At 41.9% G+C, this 21,739-nt stretch overlaps 1 protein-coding gene across 1 annotated transcript; it reads right to left on the bottom strand.

Moving 5' to 3' along the window:
* Positions 1–450: 450 nt before the first annotated feature.
* CFAP161 (cilia and flagella associated protein 161) lies at positions 451–10,547 on the bottom strand (the record flags this gene model as incomplete). The annotated part of the gene is made up of 7 exons (XM_079699062.1): positions 451–682; positions 1,083–1,156; positions 4,450–4,608; positions 7,261–7,345; positions 8,576–8,808; positions 9,335–9,424; positions 10,479–10,547. 7 exons carry the CDS (start codon positions 10,545–10,547, stop codon positions 451–453), a joined length of 942 nt encoding a protein of 313 aa, XP_079555188.1.
* Positions 10,548–21,739: the final 11,192 nt, after the last annotated feature.

Here is a 21,739-nt window from a genome sequence, read left to right as displayed (position 1 = left end):
TGTTCAACTCTAAAGTAAGGCCACAGTCCACAGCTACCCATTTTTGATTTCTTAGTACATAGTACAGAGTCGGGGGAAAGAGAATGGTGCCAGAAATTCAGTAAAGTTCCGATAGCTTCATTACACAGACATAGCTTTAAAAAGCAACATTTTTAAAAAGTAACGAGTTTTTTACAGTCCTTATAGAAGCTGCTGCTGTAGGATCTAAATAAAGGAAGCTGAGTCTTCAGAATTTGATCAGCAACAAAGGAATATCATCTGTCACTTTCAAAGACCATTTCTGAGCTATGGCCCAAGGCAAGGTTTTTTGTTTGTTTTTTCCTGTGTCCTAGACCTCCACCATTAATTCAATAATCTGAATACAGCCTTTGTTTTAATACAATGTTCAGAGAGTTCTGTGCCTTCCTTAAGAATAGCTTGAGGCATGGCCGAGATAGATTTACTGTAAAGCTACATCGGACGAGTGCACGTATGCGCGCCAGGTGCGTTCCTGGTCCCCGGCTCCGCCACCTGCTCCAGGACTCGGGTGTCCGCCGCCGGCGGTTTAGGCAGATCCAACATGGTGGACAAGTCCTTCCTGGGATTCCCAGTCACCAACATCCAATGGTTCTTTGGCTTTTCAACTCTGTGTGAATCCAGATATGTGTGCGCAGCGACCTCTGCTTCCTTTCCAAAATAGGTACTGGGGCAAAAAAGAATTAACACTAGTTGGAAATGGAATTACAACCCTCAGTAAGCTGTTAAGTTCATCTCAAAGCACGTAATTCAACAGACTGCTACATAAAGCTCTTGGGGGGGTGGTCTCTAAAACACTATGTGTTTGCCAACAAGACTCATCCTACTTGGGCAAGGACCAGGTATATAGGATCCCATTATAGCTAAAGTCTTCTGTGGGGAAGGACCTGTATAATAGAAGGGGCTCTAATAAGAGTTTTCACACCATCAGAGTTCTATGTGGCGATATTTCGTCATGAAAGGACTTTTTCTGTGCATGGCCATCCTCTTTAAATTGAACTTCTTTGCCTATATTCACAGCCCCTGCTCTCTGGCATGGCATTTTCTTGTACCCTGCTATACAATACCTTAAGAAAAGATGCCGGTGGGCCACCAGCCCCCAATTCGTGTGGCAGTGATTGATAAGAATTTTTGCATTTGCCTTTAAAGATAAAGAGAGTATGTTATTTTAATTATGAATTAAGGCCTCCAGTTTCCTAAAAGCAAAAATTTGGAAATATAGTATATATTCATTTATATATATATATATATATATATATAGAGAGAGAGAGAGAGAGAGAGAGAGAGAGAGAATAACCTAGAAGCCAAATCATAATAGATTAATAAATACATTATTGTAGATACACATATGATGTAACATTATACAATCATTTAAAATCATATTGGAGAAGATCTTTGACAACTTGAAATATGGTCAGTGGTGTTAAGTGGAAAAAATAAGAATATTCCTGATGTCCTATTTTTTTAAAAAATTAAAACTAAATTTAAAAAAACATATGCATGGAAAAAGAAATGATAACTGGCTTTCTCTAGAAGATGGAACTACTGGTAATCATCATATTATTTTTTGGACTTTCCTGACTTTCCATAAGTGAACATTTATTGTTTATAATCAGAAAATAAAAGACATATTATTTCAAAATCCTGACTCACATAAGCTAAAAGCAGTGTGAGATGGGGAAAAGCAGCCCCTGACATCCAGGAACTGGCCTGGCACCCAGGGCTCTGCCTTAGTGTTCTCCTGTGGAATATGATCAATTTCACACAGTGCCCACATCAGACAAGGCCACGCTGTGACCACGATGGGTCAAGACAAAAAGAAGACCACTTTGTGATCATGTCTGAACACAGCAAAAACATGAGCATTGTCCAAGCCACAAAATACCAAATGTCCTCCTCTCCTAGAGAATAGGAGTGACTGCTGCTTCCTTACTCATGACAGCTTTGGCCGTGCTCTGGCCTGCCCTCTATAGATAAGATGTACTGAGACAGCCCTGCTTCCTGACAGATTCCAATCCAGGGCAAAGCCCCACTTCCTGAGACCCTCACTAAAATCTCCCAACCACAGCCCCAATTCTATAACTTGTCCTTTCTTTCTAATTATTTTATTTTATTTTATTTTTAAAACTTTTTATTTTATATTGGAGTATAGTTGATTAACAATGTTGTGTTAGTTTCAGGTGTACAACAAACGTATTCAGTTATACATATACATGTATCTCTTCTTTTTCAAACTCTTTTTCCATTTAGGTTGTTACATAATGTTGAGCAGAGTTCCCTGTGCTATACAGTAGGTCCTTGTTGGTTATCCATTTAAAAGATAGCAGAGTGTGCATGTCAATCCCAAACTCCCTAACTATCCCTTCCTCCCACCCTTCCCCCTGGTAACCGTAAGTTCGTTCTCTAAGTCTGTGAGTCTGTTTCTGTTTTGTAAATAAGTTCATCTGTATCATTTCTTTTCAGATTCCGCATATAAGCGATATCATATTTCTTCCTCTGTCTGACTTACTTCACTCAGTATGACAGTCTCTAGGCCCATCCATGTTGCTGCAAATGGCATTAATTCATTCTTTTCTATGGCTGAGTACTATTCCATTGTATATATGTACCACATCTTCTTTATCCGCTCCTCTGTCCATGGGCACTTAGGTTGCTTTCATGTCTTGGCTATTGTAAACAGTGCTGCAATGAACACTGGGGTGCATGTATCCTTTCGGACCATGTATACCAGCCTCTTACTGAGACGCCCCACGGTTTTCCATGGTGCACGTTCTCCATCACTGCAACTAGTAATAAAGCCGACTCGTTCAACCCCAGGTGCTCCTGATGGTCTCTGACTGGAGGGTATTGACATGTGGACAGCAGCTGGACAGGTATGAAATGTCCCATTCTGCAGATGTGTCTGAATGTGGCTCAGTGACCTGCCTCGGGCTGTGGACTGAGTTAGCAACAGAGAAATGAGCTCCTGGTGTCTGAACTCCCCAACCTCTCTAACCTAATGACAGCAACAATAGAACAACCACCGTTAAATTAACAACGAGAGTCCGCCTGCCGATGCAGGGGACTCAGGCTTGTGCCCCGGTCCGGGAAGATCCCACATGCCGTGGAGCGGCTGGGCCCGTGAGCCATGGCCGTTGAGCCTGCGCGTCCGGAGCCTGTGCTCCGCAAAGGGAGAGGCCACAACACTGAAAGGCCCGCGTCCCGCAAAAAAAAAAAAAAAAAAATTAACAACAATGAATGCTTGGGAGTGCTGTCTGGGCCAGGCACTTTTCTAATAAGCACTGTAAATGTACTAACTGCTTAATCCTCACAAAACCTCGTAAGTTAGGCATCATCATCTATGTCCATTTTACAGACAATGAAACTGAGATACTGACACTTTAAATCATGGGAATGAGAGGCAGTTGCAAGGAGAGCAAATCTTGGCAAAGACCAGTGGAAGAGAGGAAATCTGTCAAGCATGCATCATTGTGGACCACTTGTATATTCTCCGTGCTGGGAGAAAGACCCTTGCAAACCTGGGTCCGCCTGCAGAGCTCGGGAGAGAAGCCTACTGCGTCAGGTGGGTTCAGAGTGGCTGGTAACTGGGGGCCCCTTCCTGGATGGCCAACTCTTTAAGTCCTTCCTGGCTGTAAATCCAGTAACTCTCCCAATAACCTCCAACAACTCCTTAGTCTCCGTCTGCTGGATGTCTCACAAGCAAGTAGCATGGCCTCTGGTCCTCAAAACAGCTCTGTGCCCACCAGACCTGCCTTCCTATCCAGAACTGTGCTCCTGTCCGCAGGGTCCAGGCTCCTGAGAAAATGTCCAGCAATGTGCTCACCTGTGCGTCTGCCCGCCCCCTGTCCTTCACTTCCCCCAGATTACCCAGTCTCTTTAGAAATGAGGACTTAACAGAGGCCTGAAAGAAAGCAGTGTCATCATTCTTACAATCTCAGGGCAGTGGTTCTCAGCCTGATCTCAGGGGCAGAGCCTGGGCCTCGGTATCTTTATGAAGCTCTGTAGGTGATTCTGTGCGCCGCCAGTGTCGAGAAACACCAAGGCAGGATGCTGCCACAGGGCAAAATGGTGCCTCCCAAACTTGAGTTAGAAATGAAAAAGAGGGACTTCCTGGCGGTCCAGTGGTTAAGGCTCTGCTCTTCCACTGCAGGTGGCACAGGTTCGATCCCTGGTCAGGGAGCTAAGATCCTGCATGCTGCACGGACGGTGCAGCCAAAAAAAATTTTTTTTAAATTTTTTAATATAAATAAATAAATAAATAAATAAATACATTTTTTTAAAAAAAGAAAGAAATGAAAAAGAGAGAGAGAGTGAAAGTGTGTGAGGCATATAAGGCATCGGAGCCCTGATAAGCCTCCATTTCACACACAGGAGTAAATCGCACCCACTTCACAGCATCCACGCACACGTCTGTCTTCCCCAGGCTGAGCTCACCAGGACGGGGAAGCCTTCATATTCCAGGCGTAGCTGGGGGTCAGGGAAGGCCGCCTGCCAGCAGTTCAGGTAGGAGTCCTCATCCGTCAGGTACACCTCCTGGAGCCAAGACCTCTTAGACGACTTCATGAGGGTCCTGTGGTCACTTGATAAATATAACTGAAAACGACAGCAAGCAGATGGACTACCTCACAGCTACCCGAGAGGCTGGGGAAGTAGGGAGCCGTCAACTGGCTGGACGGCCAGTGTGTTCAAAAGCAGTTTTCAAAAACCCTGTTCTTACGGATTGTACAAGAACATTCAACTTTCCTCTCCCTCAGAAAGGCCATCTCAGAGGCTGAGACCACCCGCCCTCACATCACCGGCAACTGCTTTCCTTTCCTTGGAATACCAAACACAGCCTCCCTCTCCATCTCATGCACTCCTCCTCTTTTTTTAATTTTTATTTATTTTATTTTTTTTAACATCTTTATTGGAGTATAATTGCTTTACAATGGTGTGTTAGTTTCTGCTTTATCACAAAGTGAATCAGCTATACATATACATATATACATATAGGAAGGCCACAACAGTGAGAGGCCCGCGTACCACAAAAAAAAGAAAAACAATAAGAAAATCAGGAACAAAAATCAGGCCTCTACAAGGCCACCATCAACAGATTTTTCATAAATACCCTGAAAGAGCTTGCTAATTTGAAGACAAGAAACAGAAATAAGAGGTATAAGAATTTGAGAAGAGATAAAATTGTCATCATTTGAAGATAAGACGACTGTCTACCTAGAAGTCCTAAGAGAATCAACTAGAATTCATAAGAGTAAGTGATTTCATCCAAGGTGAGTATAAAAATCAATGTCTATCTTCTATTTTTGCTGCAACTGTCAAAAGGACCTACCTTCAATAGCTTCCAAAATAGAAGATACCAAGGAATAACCTTGATGAGCTCAGTGTCAGATCCATGTGAAGGAAAGCACAAAACTTTACTGAGATAGAAAAGAATAATTGAAGAAACAGAGAGACATCTCAGAAGAACAAATATTGTAAAGCTACTAAATATGTGCACTTACTTAATTACAATGCCAATCAAAATACCAAGTGATTTTTCCCCCCACAGGGGCAGAGGGACTTAAAAAAATTATTACTACATTTAACTGAAAGATTAATTCCTAACATAATCCAGACAAAGAAGTGTAATGATACAGAACTAGTCCTACAAGTCATCAAAGTGACCTGGAATGAAAATAAACAACTCCAGTTCAAAGGATCCAAATAGAAAGCCATGTATAATAATTTAATGCATGCAGCATGTGTCAGTGAAGAAAGGAATAATTATTCAAGAAATAACACAGATATGACTGACTCGTCATTTGGAGGAAATTTAGATGTTCACATCAAGGCCTTTATCAAAATAAATCCCAAGTGGATGAAAGAATAAACTTAAGCAACAGTTCAAGTTTAGACATTTAAAAATTAATACAAGTTATTCTTTTTATCATATCTTTGGAGCAGACTTCAAAGGCTCTGAGCAATGGAAGGAATTACAGAGAAAAGCACTGATAGATTTCACTTAAAAATAGATGAGAACAACTACAATTTAAAAGCCAAGTTAACAAATGAGAGGAAATATTAGCAACAAACATGGCAAATTTTTATAATCTGTGGAAGAGCAGATATTTAAGCCCAAGTCAATAAACAGGCAAAGAACAGATGATTTAGGGGAAAGAGAAGGAGAGCAGAGATGGAAGGGAGAGGTGGGAAAAGAAGGTAAATAAAAAGAAAGAGAGAAACAAAAAAAGAAAAGAAAAAAATAATCTAAATGTTGTAATACTTGTAATTTTCCCTATATTTTAAGATTTTCCCTTTATAAAATAAGCTAAAATGTTAGTAGGGCTACTCTCTGGATGAGAGAGTGATGATTTACTTCCTCTTTCAGCAACTGGGTATTTCCTCTAATTTTCACATTTAAAATCAGGCTGCAGCTTACCATCTATGGTGTGTCAGAATTTAATTGCCAGCACTGATTTCTTGGTAGTATGAAAATAATAATGATGCTGCTGGTGATGATGATGCCACATCATACAATAATGGAATCTTTGATTCAGTGAAAAATGTTATATATAATACCAGCTCTGCCACTTAGTAGCCAAGTGACTTGGAGCGAAGTCACTTAACTTGCTGTGCCTCAGTTTCCCCATCAGTAAAACGGGTAAAATAGTCCCTACTTTAAAGACTTGTTGGGGGGAATAAATGAGTTGACATATGTGAAGCTCTTAAACACGTAGTAAGTAAATAATCTCCGTTTTATAGAAAGATTCAAAAAGGTTAAATAACTTACCCAAAGTCTCAACCCTTAGGTATGCATCTCAGCTGGAATTCAAATCCATATTTATCTGGTTCTATTACGCTGCCTAATTCCCAAGGTAGAGGTAAAGATCAAAGGCTTATGCTCCCGGATTTATGCAAATGTGTTAGCACTGGTGACATTAAACAGCTGTCAGATTATTATTACATAATCTGATCATTTAACTTACAAGTGGAGGTGGTATAAATTTTTGCTTTTTACCAGCTGCATTGCAAAGAGGGTTTTTTTCCCCTTACCCTTTAGCTTTTAAGGATGTATTTTTGTAATTCGTGAGGTTAGAAGGAAAGAATTGGCCCCAGACTGCCTTGGAAAAGCTGCAGGCTGACACCATAATGAGGCCAGAGATGGAGCCCATGCCCATAGAGTTCTCTGTCCGCTTCAGTAAGTAGCCAATAGCCCACATGGAAACAAAAATGACTGGTCCAAAGTAGACGTGCAGTATTACGACTTACCATTCTGTCTGCAGATCCTCCTGCTATCCCGAGGCGAAAGTTCTGCCCGTATCTAAGGACCTGACCAGTGACCTCTCCAGCTGCACTGTCAGTGGAGAATTAATATAATGTAAATTCTCTGTATTAGGATCATTCTACAGCTCTATTTTTTGTGTATGCACTTTTGTTTATAATTTTCTTAGTAATGTCTATTCATGTACCATAACTGAAACAAGTCACTTACCAAAAGGTCTTTTCTTTTGGCCTTCAAGTCTTGCTGGCACCTTACTCACTGTCTTCCAACACACTCGGAACACACAGTGTTCCCACTTTGTGAGCCTAGGGTGGACTGAGCAAGTCATACTGTCCTACACTAACGAATTGGTCCAAGTCCACTGACATCTTTTTTTAATTGAAGTACAATTGATATATAATCTTATATTTAGTTTTAAGTGTATACATCATGATTTGATATTTATACACGTTAGGAGATGATCACAATAAATCTACTTACCATCTGTTGTCATTTAAAATTATTATGATATTACTGACTATATTCCCTATTCTATATATGACATCCCCATACACTGACAACTTTAGAGAGAAGCAAGGTAACAAATCTGTAGACATTTAATACACTCTTCCCTCTTAATCTTCCAGGAAACAGAAATTGTGATCAATTTTTAGTTGTTTTAACATAAATTATGTGTATTCAAAAACTCTAAAGACTTAAAGGACAAGTTATATCCCTGTCACATAAACTTTCTATCATAGTTTAGTAACAAACTGAAAGCAATGACTTTTAATTGTAATTATCTATTCTCTAAGGATTTAGATGCTCATCTCCAAAAATTCAAGTACATTTTTAGTGGACAGTTTTAAAACAGCAAATCCCCATGTACTGCTACCTTGCATTTAACTATATATTTCTGATGTAGAAATAACAGAGTAGCATTAAAAACAATGAAAGCACTCAAATGAGCTCAAAGCCTTATGAAATGTTATTAGGAAAACCCACTTTGCTTCTGGGCAGATTCTGAATTTAATTCCCTGGATCCAATACTTTTGAATTAAGTATTTTGAATTGAATCCAAATTATCCATTATCCTGATGTGAACTGAAATCAAATTACCCATTATCCTGATGTTTAAGTAACAGGATTGTAAAGGCCCCTTGACAATCATTCTCAAGATAAGAAAGCAAGATGAGAATCACAGAGAATATTCACATAACCTTTGCCTCCAATCAGTACTGCTCTAATCCCAGGGCATCCTTAGACTGCAAGTGAAAACAGATATTTATGACGAAAATGAGCCCAAAATTAAAGTATCTTTACCACAAAATGGTAAAAGTGTTTCTGCCAACCGGGATCTTGGTTTGAGCTGCGCTCAGGCCACAGGGCACCTCTAATTCATCACTCAGATGGGCTTTAATTTCATCTGGAGTCATACACAAGCTCAGGTCCCCGCCCAGAAACAGATAAGCTTCTGTCTCAGGGTGGTCAGGATTCACAAGCATCACTTTGTCGCCATAGCGAATGTATCCGTCTTCAGATATGGAAAGCTGCATCTACAATTTAAATAGGAGTTTTTCAGATAAACCATGCAATTCCTTCACAGCCAGTGAAGATGTACCCTATTTTAAGAAGGGATTGACTTGAATTTCCTGAAATCTTTCTTCTTCCTTTTCCTGCCACCAATCTGCTCCCAATTTGCCAAATCAATGCCCCTGATAATCCCAAACGAAGTAAAATAAAGCTGATGAAAAATTACATGGGTTGATTCCATTATTAATTTATTCAACATTCCTAGAAATTTTCTTGAGCACCAACTAAAGGGCATTTTACTTGTGCATGTATCAATCTATTCATTTCTTAATTTGGAAAATGCAGGTGAACAAAATTAATAGCAAACTTCTCATGTTTCTAAAATCTTAGGGAATTTTCAACATTGTGGTTATCTAAAGAGAAGAATTGGTATTTTCCAAATGACAACTCACTTATGGGACAACTCACTTATGGAATTTTTGCTGGCTTAACCTATTCTCACATTTAATTTGATAGACTTTTGAAAACAACGCTTGAATTTAAAATTACCGGTCTCAAAAGATTCTCTTTCCGTCTTCTGTTTCTCTGTATGAGAAGTTGTCCCTTGTCCTTCTTTGCTAAGAAGCCTTTCATGAGCTCCTGGTTAAAGAGAAAAATGAATGAAACATAAAGGGTCAACAATAGTCCTGAATAACAGAGATACTGAGAGCTTTTAGGTCCAAAGCACGACAAGTTGTAAAAGCAAAATTTGAGAACGTAAAAAGAAATGTGAGCATAATGGGAATGGGGACTTTTTTTAGCATTACTTTTTTAGCATTACTTTATTTTTTATTTCATTGTGGAATGTTTAGAAAAATGAGAAAGACACAAAAAAGAAACATCACCTATAATTACTCCAACCAGTGACAACGATGAGTAACATTTGGAGGTCATATATCCCCTCCTACTGAGGTCTCTGCTAGTTGTATGATGATGGACACCCAAAGTGTCTCCCCACCCAACTAGTTCCATAAAAGGATGGCCCAGGGTCTTGTTAAGACCGCCATAGGACAATTCAGGGCAATGAGTATAAGGTCAGTGAAAGGGATGCTACGGGGACACTCAGGAGGGGATGTGGGACAAGGTGGAGGGTGGGGGCAGTATTTCTGCTTACAGTCTACCTGCTGACCTGGACCGCACCTTCGGAGACTGTAAGACTCTGTGGAACAGAGGGAATTTAGTGGGGCTCTAGACTAAGGGAGAGACACAGGCAGGGGCCTTGAGAGTTTGGGAGGCCAAGAGACGCGCGTAAAGAGTAGAAGGGGGCTTCCCTGGTGGCGCAGTGGTTGAGAGTCCTCCTGCCGATGCGCGGTACACGGGTTCGTGCCCCGGTCCGGGAGGATCCCACATGCTGCGGAGCGGCTGGGCCCGTGAGCCATGGCCGCTGAGCCTGCGCGTCCGGAGCCCGTGCTCCACAACGGGAGAGGCCACAACAGTGAGAGGCCCGCGTACCGCAAGAGTAGAAGGGCATGAGACCTGCGGGTCAGCCAGTGAGATTCTTAGGGCGTTCAGAGGGAGTTGGGATTTTAGGGACATTGGGTGTGTGCTGGGTGCGAAAGGAGGCTTGGGATGCTCTAAGTAGGGGCCCGAACTTAGGCCAGGCGGGGGAGTCCCCGGGCAGTGGGCGGGCCGTGCCCGGCCACTCCCTCCATACCTCCTCCAGGTAGACGTCCTCGGTCCAGTTGCCCATCCGGACTCCTGGGCCGTACAGGTTCTGGGCCATCGTCCCCTGCTCTCCCACGAACAAGTTTCCGGGGCACAGCGCCTGTGTTAGCCTCCCCGTCGCCATGACGACCCAGCCCCCTGCGATTGGCCAAGGTCCGGGACCCTGCTAGCCAATAAGTGATGACACACGAGTTGCGCTGGGCTCTGGTGCGGCCCCATCCCAGGGGCTGTCACCGCCCCCCGCTCCGCCCCCCCGACCCTGCGCCTCACTTCCCCTCTTAGGTTTTTCTCGAGTTTAATTGCAAAGAAGGCAAGAGAAAAAACTCGAGCCTACAGACCTCACTGTCCTAAATGCTCGCTAGAGAGAAATTTTTAACTTTTTTTTCTTTTAGAATCTAAACGAAAATTGCTTTTAAGTAGAGTATCCCTTGCTTTGGGGGGCAGCAAAGAGGAGCTTTGAAATGGAAGCATAGCTTGCTTGCAGCCTACTTTTATTATCAGCAAGCAGCCATTTCATCCTAATCATAATACAAACTCAATGTAGAAATTTGGAAACCAAAATAATATAGAAAGAAGGTGGAAGAGAAAATTACTCAAAATTTTCACTGCCTCCAAAGTAAGAAATATGTCATGCTAGCCTATTTCTGTTTATATGCTTCTGAGGCGGTTCTTATTTTCACAGACGTTACAGCATTCCTCCTCCCTCCCCCAGATACGAAGTGCAAGGACAAGCCTATGATTTGCAAGAAGTTTTGATAAAACCGGAATATGCTGGAGCCAACATTTTTTAAACAAAATATAACTTTATGAGTAGGAAGGGTAAACAGGTACTGCAGGACTCCCCAGGGCTTGATGCCGATTGAATGCATTCAGTAATTCACCTTTATTTAGTGTCTACTAAGAGAGAACAGAAATGAAAGACACAGGGACCTTTCTTCCCTTCAGCAACCTCGGTCTAAAAGAGAAGAGAGTTCATGAAAACAAATTACTTCAGAAAGAATGGAATGAGTGCAATTAAAGATGTGCCAATGAAGGGCCATAGGCACTTAAAGAAAGATTCATTTCTGCCTTGGGGGATGGTGAGAATGAGGGTAAGGAGATCTGTGGGTGGTGACTGAGGGAAGGGGGACTTTGGAGATGAACTTGGATTTGAGCTGGCAGCCTGCAGCTTGGGACACAAATAGGAATATTCTCACACATTTGTGAATCCATGAGCTTTTTCAGTACAGCACCAAATGCTAGGATCCTTCAAAAGGATAAATGGGACAAAGAAGGTAAGTCAGATATTATACCACTAACTGCACTTGATAAATCAAGTAACTGAGACTCAAAGATGCTAGTGGCTTATTGAAGTTCAAACTGCTAACAGTTGCTCAAAGCAAGGACTTAACTCAGATTTTCTGACTCCAAAGTCCATGTTTTTTCTCTTTGTTTCCATATTCCCTGTAAAATTGGGAGTATGATAAGGCAACTTTCATCTCCATATGATTTATTAAGGTTCTAATGATTCAGTTATTTGCTTAAGTCCTTACACCAAGACAGCTTTGCTCTCACCTACTTTCTTTGTGCTATTATGGTCAAGTATTGTACACTTCTGTATGTTACAGGATCAACAATACAATGACATACATGTTGCTTTATGCAAGTGCTTCTTAAATCAGTCAGGACTAAAAATGTGCAATTATGCTCTTTTGTAAATTACATACATAATTATCTTTATTTTTTCATGTGGATGCCAATTACAGCCTGGTATTACTTGCTTTCCACCCGAAGAGTCTCTGTTGGTATTTCTTGTAAAGCAGGTCCGCTAACAACACATTCTCTCAGTTTTTACCTGTCTGCCTATTTCACCTTCATCCTTGTAAGATAGTTTTACTCTTGGTTACACTTTTTTCTTTTAACACTTCAAATATGCCCTCCTTCTGCCTTCTGGCCTCCATTGTCTCTAATAAGAAGTCAATGATTAATCTTACTGGGGTTCCCTTGTTTGTCTACTAAGTGTGTTGTACAGCCCCTTGCTGCTTTCCAGATGTTCTCTTTGTCTTTGTCTTTCATCATTTTGACCATGGTCGGAGAGGCACTCTCTTTGCATTTATCCTATTTGGAATTTGTTGAGCTTCTTGGATGGGTAGATCACTGTTTTATTTAAATAGAATTTGGGATTTGCCATTCTTTCTTTGAATATTATTCTGCTCCCTTTCTCTCTTTCCTCTTCTTCCAGAACTCCTTATTGTTGGTGCACTTAATAATGTCCTTGTTTCTGTAAGGCCATATTCACTTTTCTTCCTTCTTTTTTCTCTCTGTTCTTCAAATTGCATAAAATTTCTATTAATTTATCTTCAAGTTTGCTTATTTCTTCTTCTGCCAGCTCAAATCTACTATTCCATCTATCTGGTGAATTTTTCATTTTGGTTATGATACTTCTCAACTCCAGAATCTCCACTTACCTCTTTTTTTTATCATTTCTCTATTGATATTCTATATCTGAGGAGGCATTGTCATCATACCTTCCTTAAATTCATTAACCTTGGTTTCTCTTAGTTCATTGAACATGTTTATAATAATTGCTTTGAAGTCTTTGTCTACTAAGTCCAACATTTGAGCCCTCTCAAAGCCTGTTATTTTCCCTGTGGATGGATCACATGCTCCTGTTTATTTGCAGGTCTCACAATTTTTTGTTGAAACCTGAACATTTTAGATAACATATTGTAGGAACTCTGGGTACTGATTCCCCACCCACAGTGCCTGTTGTTGTTGTTTGCTTATCCACTTGTGTATCTGTTTAGTGACTTTGGCTAGACTTGTTAGGTAAGGTCTATTCCCCAACAGGGTGCAGCCCTCTGATGTCACTCTTCAGGGGTATAGCCCTGAACATGCACAAGGTCCGCTGACCCCCTAAATAAATCTTAATATGATAAAGTGACATAAAGAAGCATCTCACAACTTACAACACAGGTGGATTTAAAAGCCAGGTGATAATAACAAAATTATAAACAAACATTCAAGGAGTTTTTTAAAAGAGATTTTTACTAATTTTTACTTTTATTTTTGAAAAATTATGAAATCTTTATTTTATTGCAATTATAGAGTATTTTAAATTTATATTCTTCAAAACTGCTCAAAGCTAATATTAAAACAGAAATGCACACATACATTGCTCGACTCTGAGTAATTTACTCAGTTCATGGTGTAGCAATAAATATCTGTTTAAATTAGGACACCATTCCCTCCCTTTTAGAATTATTATAATTTTGACATAAACCAGATATATACTTGAAAACTCATTTGTTACTTTTCTTTCATCACTTGATGAGGCTCTTGGAAAAAGTTAATTGGAGCCTTTTGTTACTTACTTGTGAAACATCTGTCAGGAAAACAAAAGCCAAAGAAATACTTGGACAGGATCATTTTTAGAAAAGAAAAGATCATTTTTAGAACTTTTGGGATAAAGTTCAGATATTGAGAAAGAGAAATGAGAGTTATAATCTTAGAAGCAAGTAACTTCCAGGCTGCAGAAAATAAGTTTTCAAGTCCTCATTGGACAAGAAACATTGGAAGTGATCATTGTGTCCTAAAGGAAAAAAATGGGATTGAAGTTCCTTTCACTCAGCTTATGCAACATTTTTGTCTCCGAGCCTCAGCATCTTCATCAATAAAAACGAGTTAAGCATAATTTTAGAGCTAACTCTCTAGGAAGCATTTCCAAAATACTCTGTGTATGTTAACAGCTGTGGAGAGGGAAAGAGTTCTGTTGTAGATCAGTTTGAGAAAGGCTGGGTTAAATAGGCATCCTTATTGTAGTCCTTCTCAGAGCCTTGAATGTCTCGGCGCTCTCTATAAACCCACAGAAAGATGATACATACGGTATTGCCCAAGCTAAGTTCACTGTGGAATACTTTTTAAAAAGAATCATCTTGGGGCTTCCCTGGTGGCACAGTGGTTAAGAATCCTCCTGCCAATGCAGGGGACATGGGTTCAAGCCCTGGTCCAGGAAGATCCCACATGCCGCGGAGCAACTAAGCCCGTGTGCCACAACTACTGAGCCTGTGCTCTAGAGCCCGCGAGCCACAACTACTGAGCCCACACGCCACAACTACTGAAGCCTGCACGCCTAGAGTCTGTGCTCCACAACAAGAGAAGCCACTGCAGTGAGAAGCCCACGCACCAAAAAGAAGAGTAGCCCCTGCTCGCCGCAACTAGAGAAAGCCTGCGTGCAGCAACAATGACCCAACGCAGCCAAAAATAAATACATAAAATAAATTAATTTAAAAAAAAGAATCATCTTGCAAGAATAATTTTTAAGAGATTTTGTGCGGCTCAAATGATATAACACTATGTAAAACGGGTAGGATTTGGACATGTAGATAAAAGAACCAAGGTAAGCACTTGACAGACAGAGGAAACAGGATGCAGCAGGGCAAAAAAGCTGGAATCTCTAGGGTCCGGAAAGGGGCACACAGTAATGAACATAAGTGGGGAGAAGACGGTGCGGGGGGACCTGTGGTACAGAGGCGAGGGCTGTGGATTCTCTTCTTTAAGTCAAAGAGAGCCATGAAAGTTTCCGAAGAGGAAATTGACAAAGGGCAGGGTCGAGCTTTGAAAGTTTGCTGGGACTATAGGCTGTGAATTTCAGGCAGATGGGCCAAGTAGGGGGCAGGGGTCCCAGTTAGGAGACCGCCTGGGGAGAGGTGATGGGTGTGCTTAAGTAAAGAGGTAGAAAGGAATGATAAAATTGCTCAAGTCAGGATGGCAAGCTCTTGGAAAACGACTGTGTGGTGGGAGAATCCATTGTTCACCCAGCCAAGAGTCACCGAGCCCCAAGCACTGTGCTCAGGATTAAATAAGGAAATCATGGGCCCTGCCTTCGTGGAGAGTCAAAAGGAGGACGCAATTCTGAACAAATAAGTACACGTGGGAGGCCTGGTGCCAGAGGGTCAGTGCGGGAAACACTTCTCCGAAAGGATGTCAGCAAATAACCATCCTTGGACAAGTAGGCAGGCTACTGAAAGTCCTGATGGAACTATAACACATCACCATTTTGTTAGTGCGCCATTTATTCTATCCCCTCCAAAGACCACAGGGTAGCGTGTGACCAGAAAAGTGTCTCCCCCTCTTGTTTTCCCTTCTGGTTGCACCAGACCCCTGGGGAAAAGACCACCCACAATGCACTTGTAATTCTCCCTGTCCAGATGCAAGCACAAGAAGCCAGCCTTCACTCCAGGGGCAAACCTGCGGGCCTCAAGTCTCTCAGTCCCTCTTTATTGCCCTTGGCAATCTTGCAGAAAACCGGCCGTCCCCCTCCATCTAGGCTGACCTCTTGGGTGACAGGCTTGCATGTACTCTTAAGTCCTGGAAGCAGAAGAAATTTCCTTCTGTTTACAATCCTGACTTCTGAGGAGGGTGTACCCTATGAAGAGGAAGCCCTTCTGTTCTACTCCTCTCCCTGGTGGGCTTGGAAATGCCAAGGGCAGGATTTGGCGGCAGGAGATAGGAAAAGCCAAATGGGCTGCCTAGGAGAGCAAGAAGAAAACCAGTTTCTTCCCCATCGGGGTGGGGACGTCTGGAGAAGCACCAGCACCCAGGGGAAGGGGTGACCAGGAGAAAAGAAGCTCCCTGGGCAGGACCCTGCACTTTCCACAGGCATGGAAGCAAGGCTGCCAGCTGTCTCTTCTAGATCTCAAAGCACAAGGAGGATGTTTAGGTTCTAGGAGTGTCATTCTGATTTAAAAGTACCAGGAATTCATTTCAAACTCTTTCCCCCTTTTTAAAGTAGGAGAGCCCCCTTTTCCAACCAGAACTGAATTACATAAATGAATTACATAAAACAGAGAGACTCAAATGATGAGCCCCAAATGTCCACCCTGTCCCCCTGGAGGACACCGAGAGTCTACAGAGCCTAGTTTGAAAGGAGCTGATTTATTTTGTCTCATGCCTGACTTTACAGGTGATGAAAGTGAGGCTTACAGAGCGGGACTCAGTGCCAGGAGTTCTTCAGGAAGAAAAGCAGTGGCTGGAATCGATGCCACTTTCCTCTCAGTCCAGGGCTTTTTCTACTTTTCAGCCCTCACAGGTCCCCATCCAAGGGACCACTCATCTTTTTACCACTGACCCATTAATCTTGTCTTTCTGGTCAAAAGAAAGTTCTGGCCTTTATCGCTCCAGAAAGATATACATAGAAGCATTTTACCCATTGAAGGCAAGATTTAGAATGTAACAAGGATAAATCCATTTGGGTCCATTTCTCCTATTCTTTTGCAATATGAAAGCAGTAATTACAAATGTGTTCTGAAAGCAAGGCAACCATGCAAACACTTAACAGTACCCTAGGACACAGTGGAGAAATGAACCAGTTCCAGGAAATTCTGGAGGGTGTCAATGTAAAGACACATTTCCCCAAGCGGTCAGCGTTTCCAGTTCCTTTAATGTGACGGGAAAAGATAGAATGCCCCTTCGATTCACAAATGAGGAAACGGAAGCACAGAGAGGTTATGGGGAATACCCAAGTTAGCATCCGAGCCAGAACTAAAAGCTACCACAGCCTGCAGGAAGAGAGGAAGAAGAAAGAAAGGAGAGAAAACAGAGAAAAATAGGGCCTTGTATTTTCATAGCATCCCCAGGTGTTACACCGCTTTCCACACAACATTTTATTTGAGTATTACCACTACAGGAAGTCGGAAAATAATTCTATGTTCTATGGCTAGCTCTGTGGTTTAAAACACAAGCTCTGGAGTGAAACATTCCTAGTTCAAATCCCAGAACTAACCACTGGCAGGCTGTGTGACCTTCAGGTAAAGTCACGACCTCTCTGTGACTCAGTTTCTCCATCTGTAAAATGAGGAAATAATAAAACCCACTTCATATGGTTATTGGGAGGCATAAATGAGAGTGTCCAGGACAGAGCAAGCAGTCAGTAGCTACTGCTGCTTATTGAACTGGAAAGACCAACATCAGGAGTGGCTTGACCAAGGAGCTTTCTGTTTGCAAGATTCACAAGTTTAAAGTTCAAGGGATATTTCATTTTACAAGTGGGGAAACAAAGAGCCAGCCAGGGGAAGAGAAGTGGCTAAGGTCACACAGCTAGTGGCTCCAGGACTCCTACTAATTTCTTCTGTTAGATGCTGAGGTTCCAAGTAAGAAGCTGAGAGATGAAGCATGTCTTCAGTACGTAATTCCCAAATAGACAGTAAAGGTGGTAATGTTTAATATTATGGCTCTGTGTGGTAGAAAAATTCCATATGGGGAGTTAATTACCTATAAAGGTATCATTCTCCCTTCTCTTAGGGTGAGCTCTATGGGCCAGTAGGATGATCTTAACTGCCCAGAAGCACAGAGGCAGTGCCAGTGCATGGCCTGGGTAGAGCCCTGGACCCACTGCCTCCAAATCCAGTGCTCCCTGGATCATACAACTAGCACACTCTCTAAGAAATGGGGAGAGAAATTACACACACCACAATCCTTGAGTTGTTGAATTTCTCCTTCAAATATTCTTCTAGGGACTTCTGTGAGCTGCACTAAACTGTAGCTTCAACTAGGGTAGGGTTATTCTGTTTATCAAAATCTGATAAATACCCTGAGAATTTCTGGGAAGCCCTCTCATCTGCTGCTGTTGAGAAAGAAAACTGCAACAATGATTCTGGAAGGCAATTTTGCATTACATCATCAAAAGCCTTAGAAATAAATGTACTAGATATCTCTAAATTCCATTTTAAAGATATTATACCAAGGAGATGTGTATATTAACAGGAAAAAATTGCAAAGAACACACAACCCAAGTATCCAATAATAATGGGTTGTTTCAGTAAATTACAGAGCCGTGTATGTTTTGGAAGGCTATGCGACTATTAAAAATCATGATATAAGAGCAATATTTAATGATTTGGGAGATGTTCATAATATTGTAAATTAAAATGAGATTACAAGAGTTTATAATGTAAGATGTCCGTTTTACGTTTAAAATGTGTATTTTTATTATATTCATAGGAAAAATAATTTATAAACATGCATGATGATCTATTTGTACATCTATATGTAAAATATGCATACATGCTATATATAATACAATATATAATATCATATAAAATCATACACATGTATAATCTACATAATCTGTACATATATAATCTATACACATATATATACATAGCTGATATGGAGGGGGCATCAGGCTTCTTTTTTAAAAATATTTATTTATTTATTTATTTGGCTGCTCCGGGTCTTAGTTGCGGCAGGCGGGATCTTCTATTTGCAGCATTTGAACTCTTAGTTACGGCATGTGGGATCTTAGTTCCCTGACCAGGGATCGAACCCGGGCCCCCTGCATTGGGAGCGTGGAGACTTAGCCACTGGATCACCAGGGAAGTCCCTGCATCAGGCTTTCCATATGAGAATGCTTGTTTTGGTTTTCTTTTCTATAATGAGCATGCAATTTTTTGCAATAATAAAAAAAGAAAACCCTCTGAAGACATTCTGGCCCAGGGGTAATCCACACCTAAACTAAAGCTCTGATCTGTGTCCCAACAGCAGGACTAGTGGATAAAAGGTCTCAGTGGTTCGAGAAGTTAGGACCAAGAATGGGAGCCAACTCTCTGCTCGAACTCCTCCAAGCACCTCACTCAGCAGGTGTGGCAGCTTTTATATAATCACTGTGGTCCACTTCTCGTGCTCATTGGTAGTTTGTCAGCCAGAAGAGATTGTGAGGACAAGGTCTTTTCTGACCTTTCTTTGGAGGTGAGTTGGATTCGATAACTGGGCAACTGCGCCCTCGTGTGGCACCTCCTGGGTACAGCTTTTTGTCCGTAACGAGGAAACTATGGACTCAAGGCAGGAGACCCCTTGTAGACCCCAGTTTACGAGTGGGTCTTTGTTCCCAAAGGGAGTTGTTAAGTTGGGCTTCTAGAAATTACAATGCATCTCCCTAGAAGTGATAAACATTGAGGTTAAGAACCACTCAAATGTCAAAAGCCTATTAAATCACTGTCTACTTATAATAGTCTCAGCTTCCCCTCTTGTAAATAATACTGTTTTACAGTATGTTCTAAGAGTATCAAAATATTTGAACCTTCCCAACAGGATGTTTTTATTGCCCTTGATGTTTCCTCTATTTGAATTTCGTTGCTCAAGACACTTCTTCCCTATGTAATTTCTACTCATTCATCAAGTCCATCCCAAAGGTCATCTCCCTCAACAACATCCCCAGACTGGACAAAGCCAGTTACCCCTCTCCTGGCTCTCAACGCACTTTGTATTTTCTCTGCAAATTGCTATGATTAGAAGTTTTTATTGGCAATGGGCAATTTGAACCAGTGTGTAAGCTCCACAAGGACGGTGGCTTTTGGTTTCATTGGTGTATCCTTAGCACCTAGCACAATGCCTGATACATAGGTGTCCAGAAGTACAAGTGGATCAAAGAATTGTTTGGTTATGTATTCCCCCTTCCCAGCTCCCTTGGGACCATCTTCAGTACAGTCCAGCACAAGCACGCTTACCCTTAGATACAGTCATAAATGTTATTTACTGAAAATACCCAGCTACACCCACCCAACACCCACCAAACACAGAGACTGGTTGCACACAGATTTGGCCACCTCCTGTCTGCTACTGTCTTTGAATGACTGTCCACCCAGATCTCACGTGAACCCTGAAATGAGATCCCTGGGGCATCAGGCAGGCCTCGGTTTCCCCACCAGCATCATGGCCTGATTGATAAGATTCTTTCCTCTCCTACTCAGCGCATGCTCTGAATCTTAGGGGTGGGCAAGAAGCCCTCTCCTGTTCATCCCAGGTGAATTGTTTTCCTTCACTTCTGCCAGCCAGCTTCTGGAGTACCTGTCCTGTGCTCACTACTTTCTCACCTCCTGAAGACCCATGATGTCTTCCCAGGCTCATAGTAGGCCCTCTCCCCACACCCACAAACCAAGACACACTCCTTCCACCCGACTCTGGGGGAAGAAGGTGGCTGGTGTTTGTTTGGTCAATGCATGTCTCCATTCCTCTAACCTGGGTACCCTGGGACAGGCCGAGCAGATGGAGAGATTGTGACCCAATCCAGCCTGAAAACCACGCTGAGCCCTAGATGGGGGCTGGCCACTGCCGTCCCGGTCAGACCCCCGCATTGTGAATGGAAGTCAGAACACATCTTACAGCAGGAGCTGTTCTCTTTACAGAGCATCCCCACAGATGCTGGTTACAGGCCCCACCATGACGACAGTGCCAGAACAGGACCTGGCCCCCACCTCCCTAAGCATCTGCTCTCCCATCCTCCCCGTGTGTTTGGTTCCCAAAGAAAACTCGCTGTCGAACATACAGAAATGTCCTCTCTCTACCAATGCAGCACTCAAAAAAGTCTATTAGTTTTTCCCTGGAAAATGTCTGTTTTCCATAAATACCCATGTTCATTTGATAAACATTGATGAAATGCCTGCTATGTGTCAGATACAGAAGCTTTTGTGGCATTGAAATGAGCTTCCAGTGAGGCCATGGAATGCTCTGGAGGCTCCCACACTCCATGTGTAAGAGCAAAGTTCCCACAGCCTACGGTCCCTCTCATCCATCGCTGGGGCTATCTCCGTGAGAATCTTGGTCAAGAGATGTCAAGATAAAAATGTAAACAAAAAGGAGCGATAGCAAGATAAGAAAAGTGCATGCCCTTTGGATCACCAAACCTATTTACAGTATTTCTCTAAGAAAAATGACTATACAAGGGTAAATCTATGCATAAGAGTGTATATCAGACGCTGAAAATAGCCAAAAAGAAAAATAATATAACCTAGATGTCAATCCTTAGGAGATTGGTTTAAGTAAATGATGATACATATCTCCAGTGAAATATTATACTGCCCTTAAAAATAATAATGAGTGGGACTTCCCTGGTGGTCCAGAGGTTAAGACTCCGCGCTCCCAACGCAGGGGGCCTGGGTTCAGTCCCTGGTCAGGGAACTAGATCCCAGATGCTGCAACTAAGGGTTTGCATGCCACAACTAAAAGATCCCCCATGCCACAACTAAAAGAACCCGCATGCCGCAACTAAGACCTGGCACAGCCAAATAAATAAATAAATAAATATTTTAATAATAATAATAATAATAATAATAATGAGTATCTATATTTATTTACATGAAGAGGTGCCCATGTGTACTAGGTTGAATGTTGTCCCCCCAAAATTCATGTTTACCTGGTACCTATGAGTATGATGTTATTTAGAAATAGGATCTATGCAGATGTAATCAAGTTTAAAAGAGGTCATACTAGATT

This window comes from Hyperoodon ampullatus (genome assembly GCF_949752795.1).
Source record: "Hyperoodon ampullatus genome assembly, chromosome: 3".
NCBI classification, from domain to species: domain Eukaryota; kingdom Metazoa; phylum Chordata; class Mammalia; order Artiodactyla; family Ziphiidae; genus Hyperoodon; species Hyperoodon ampullatus.
The sequence above is the reverse complement of the archived record's forward strand: the minus strand, read 5'-3'. Positions and strand labels throughout refer to the sequence as shown.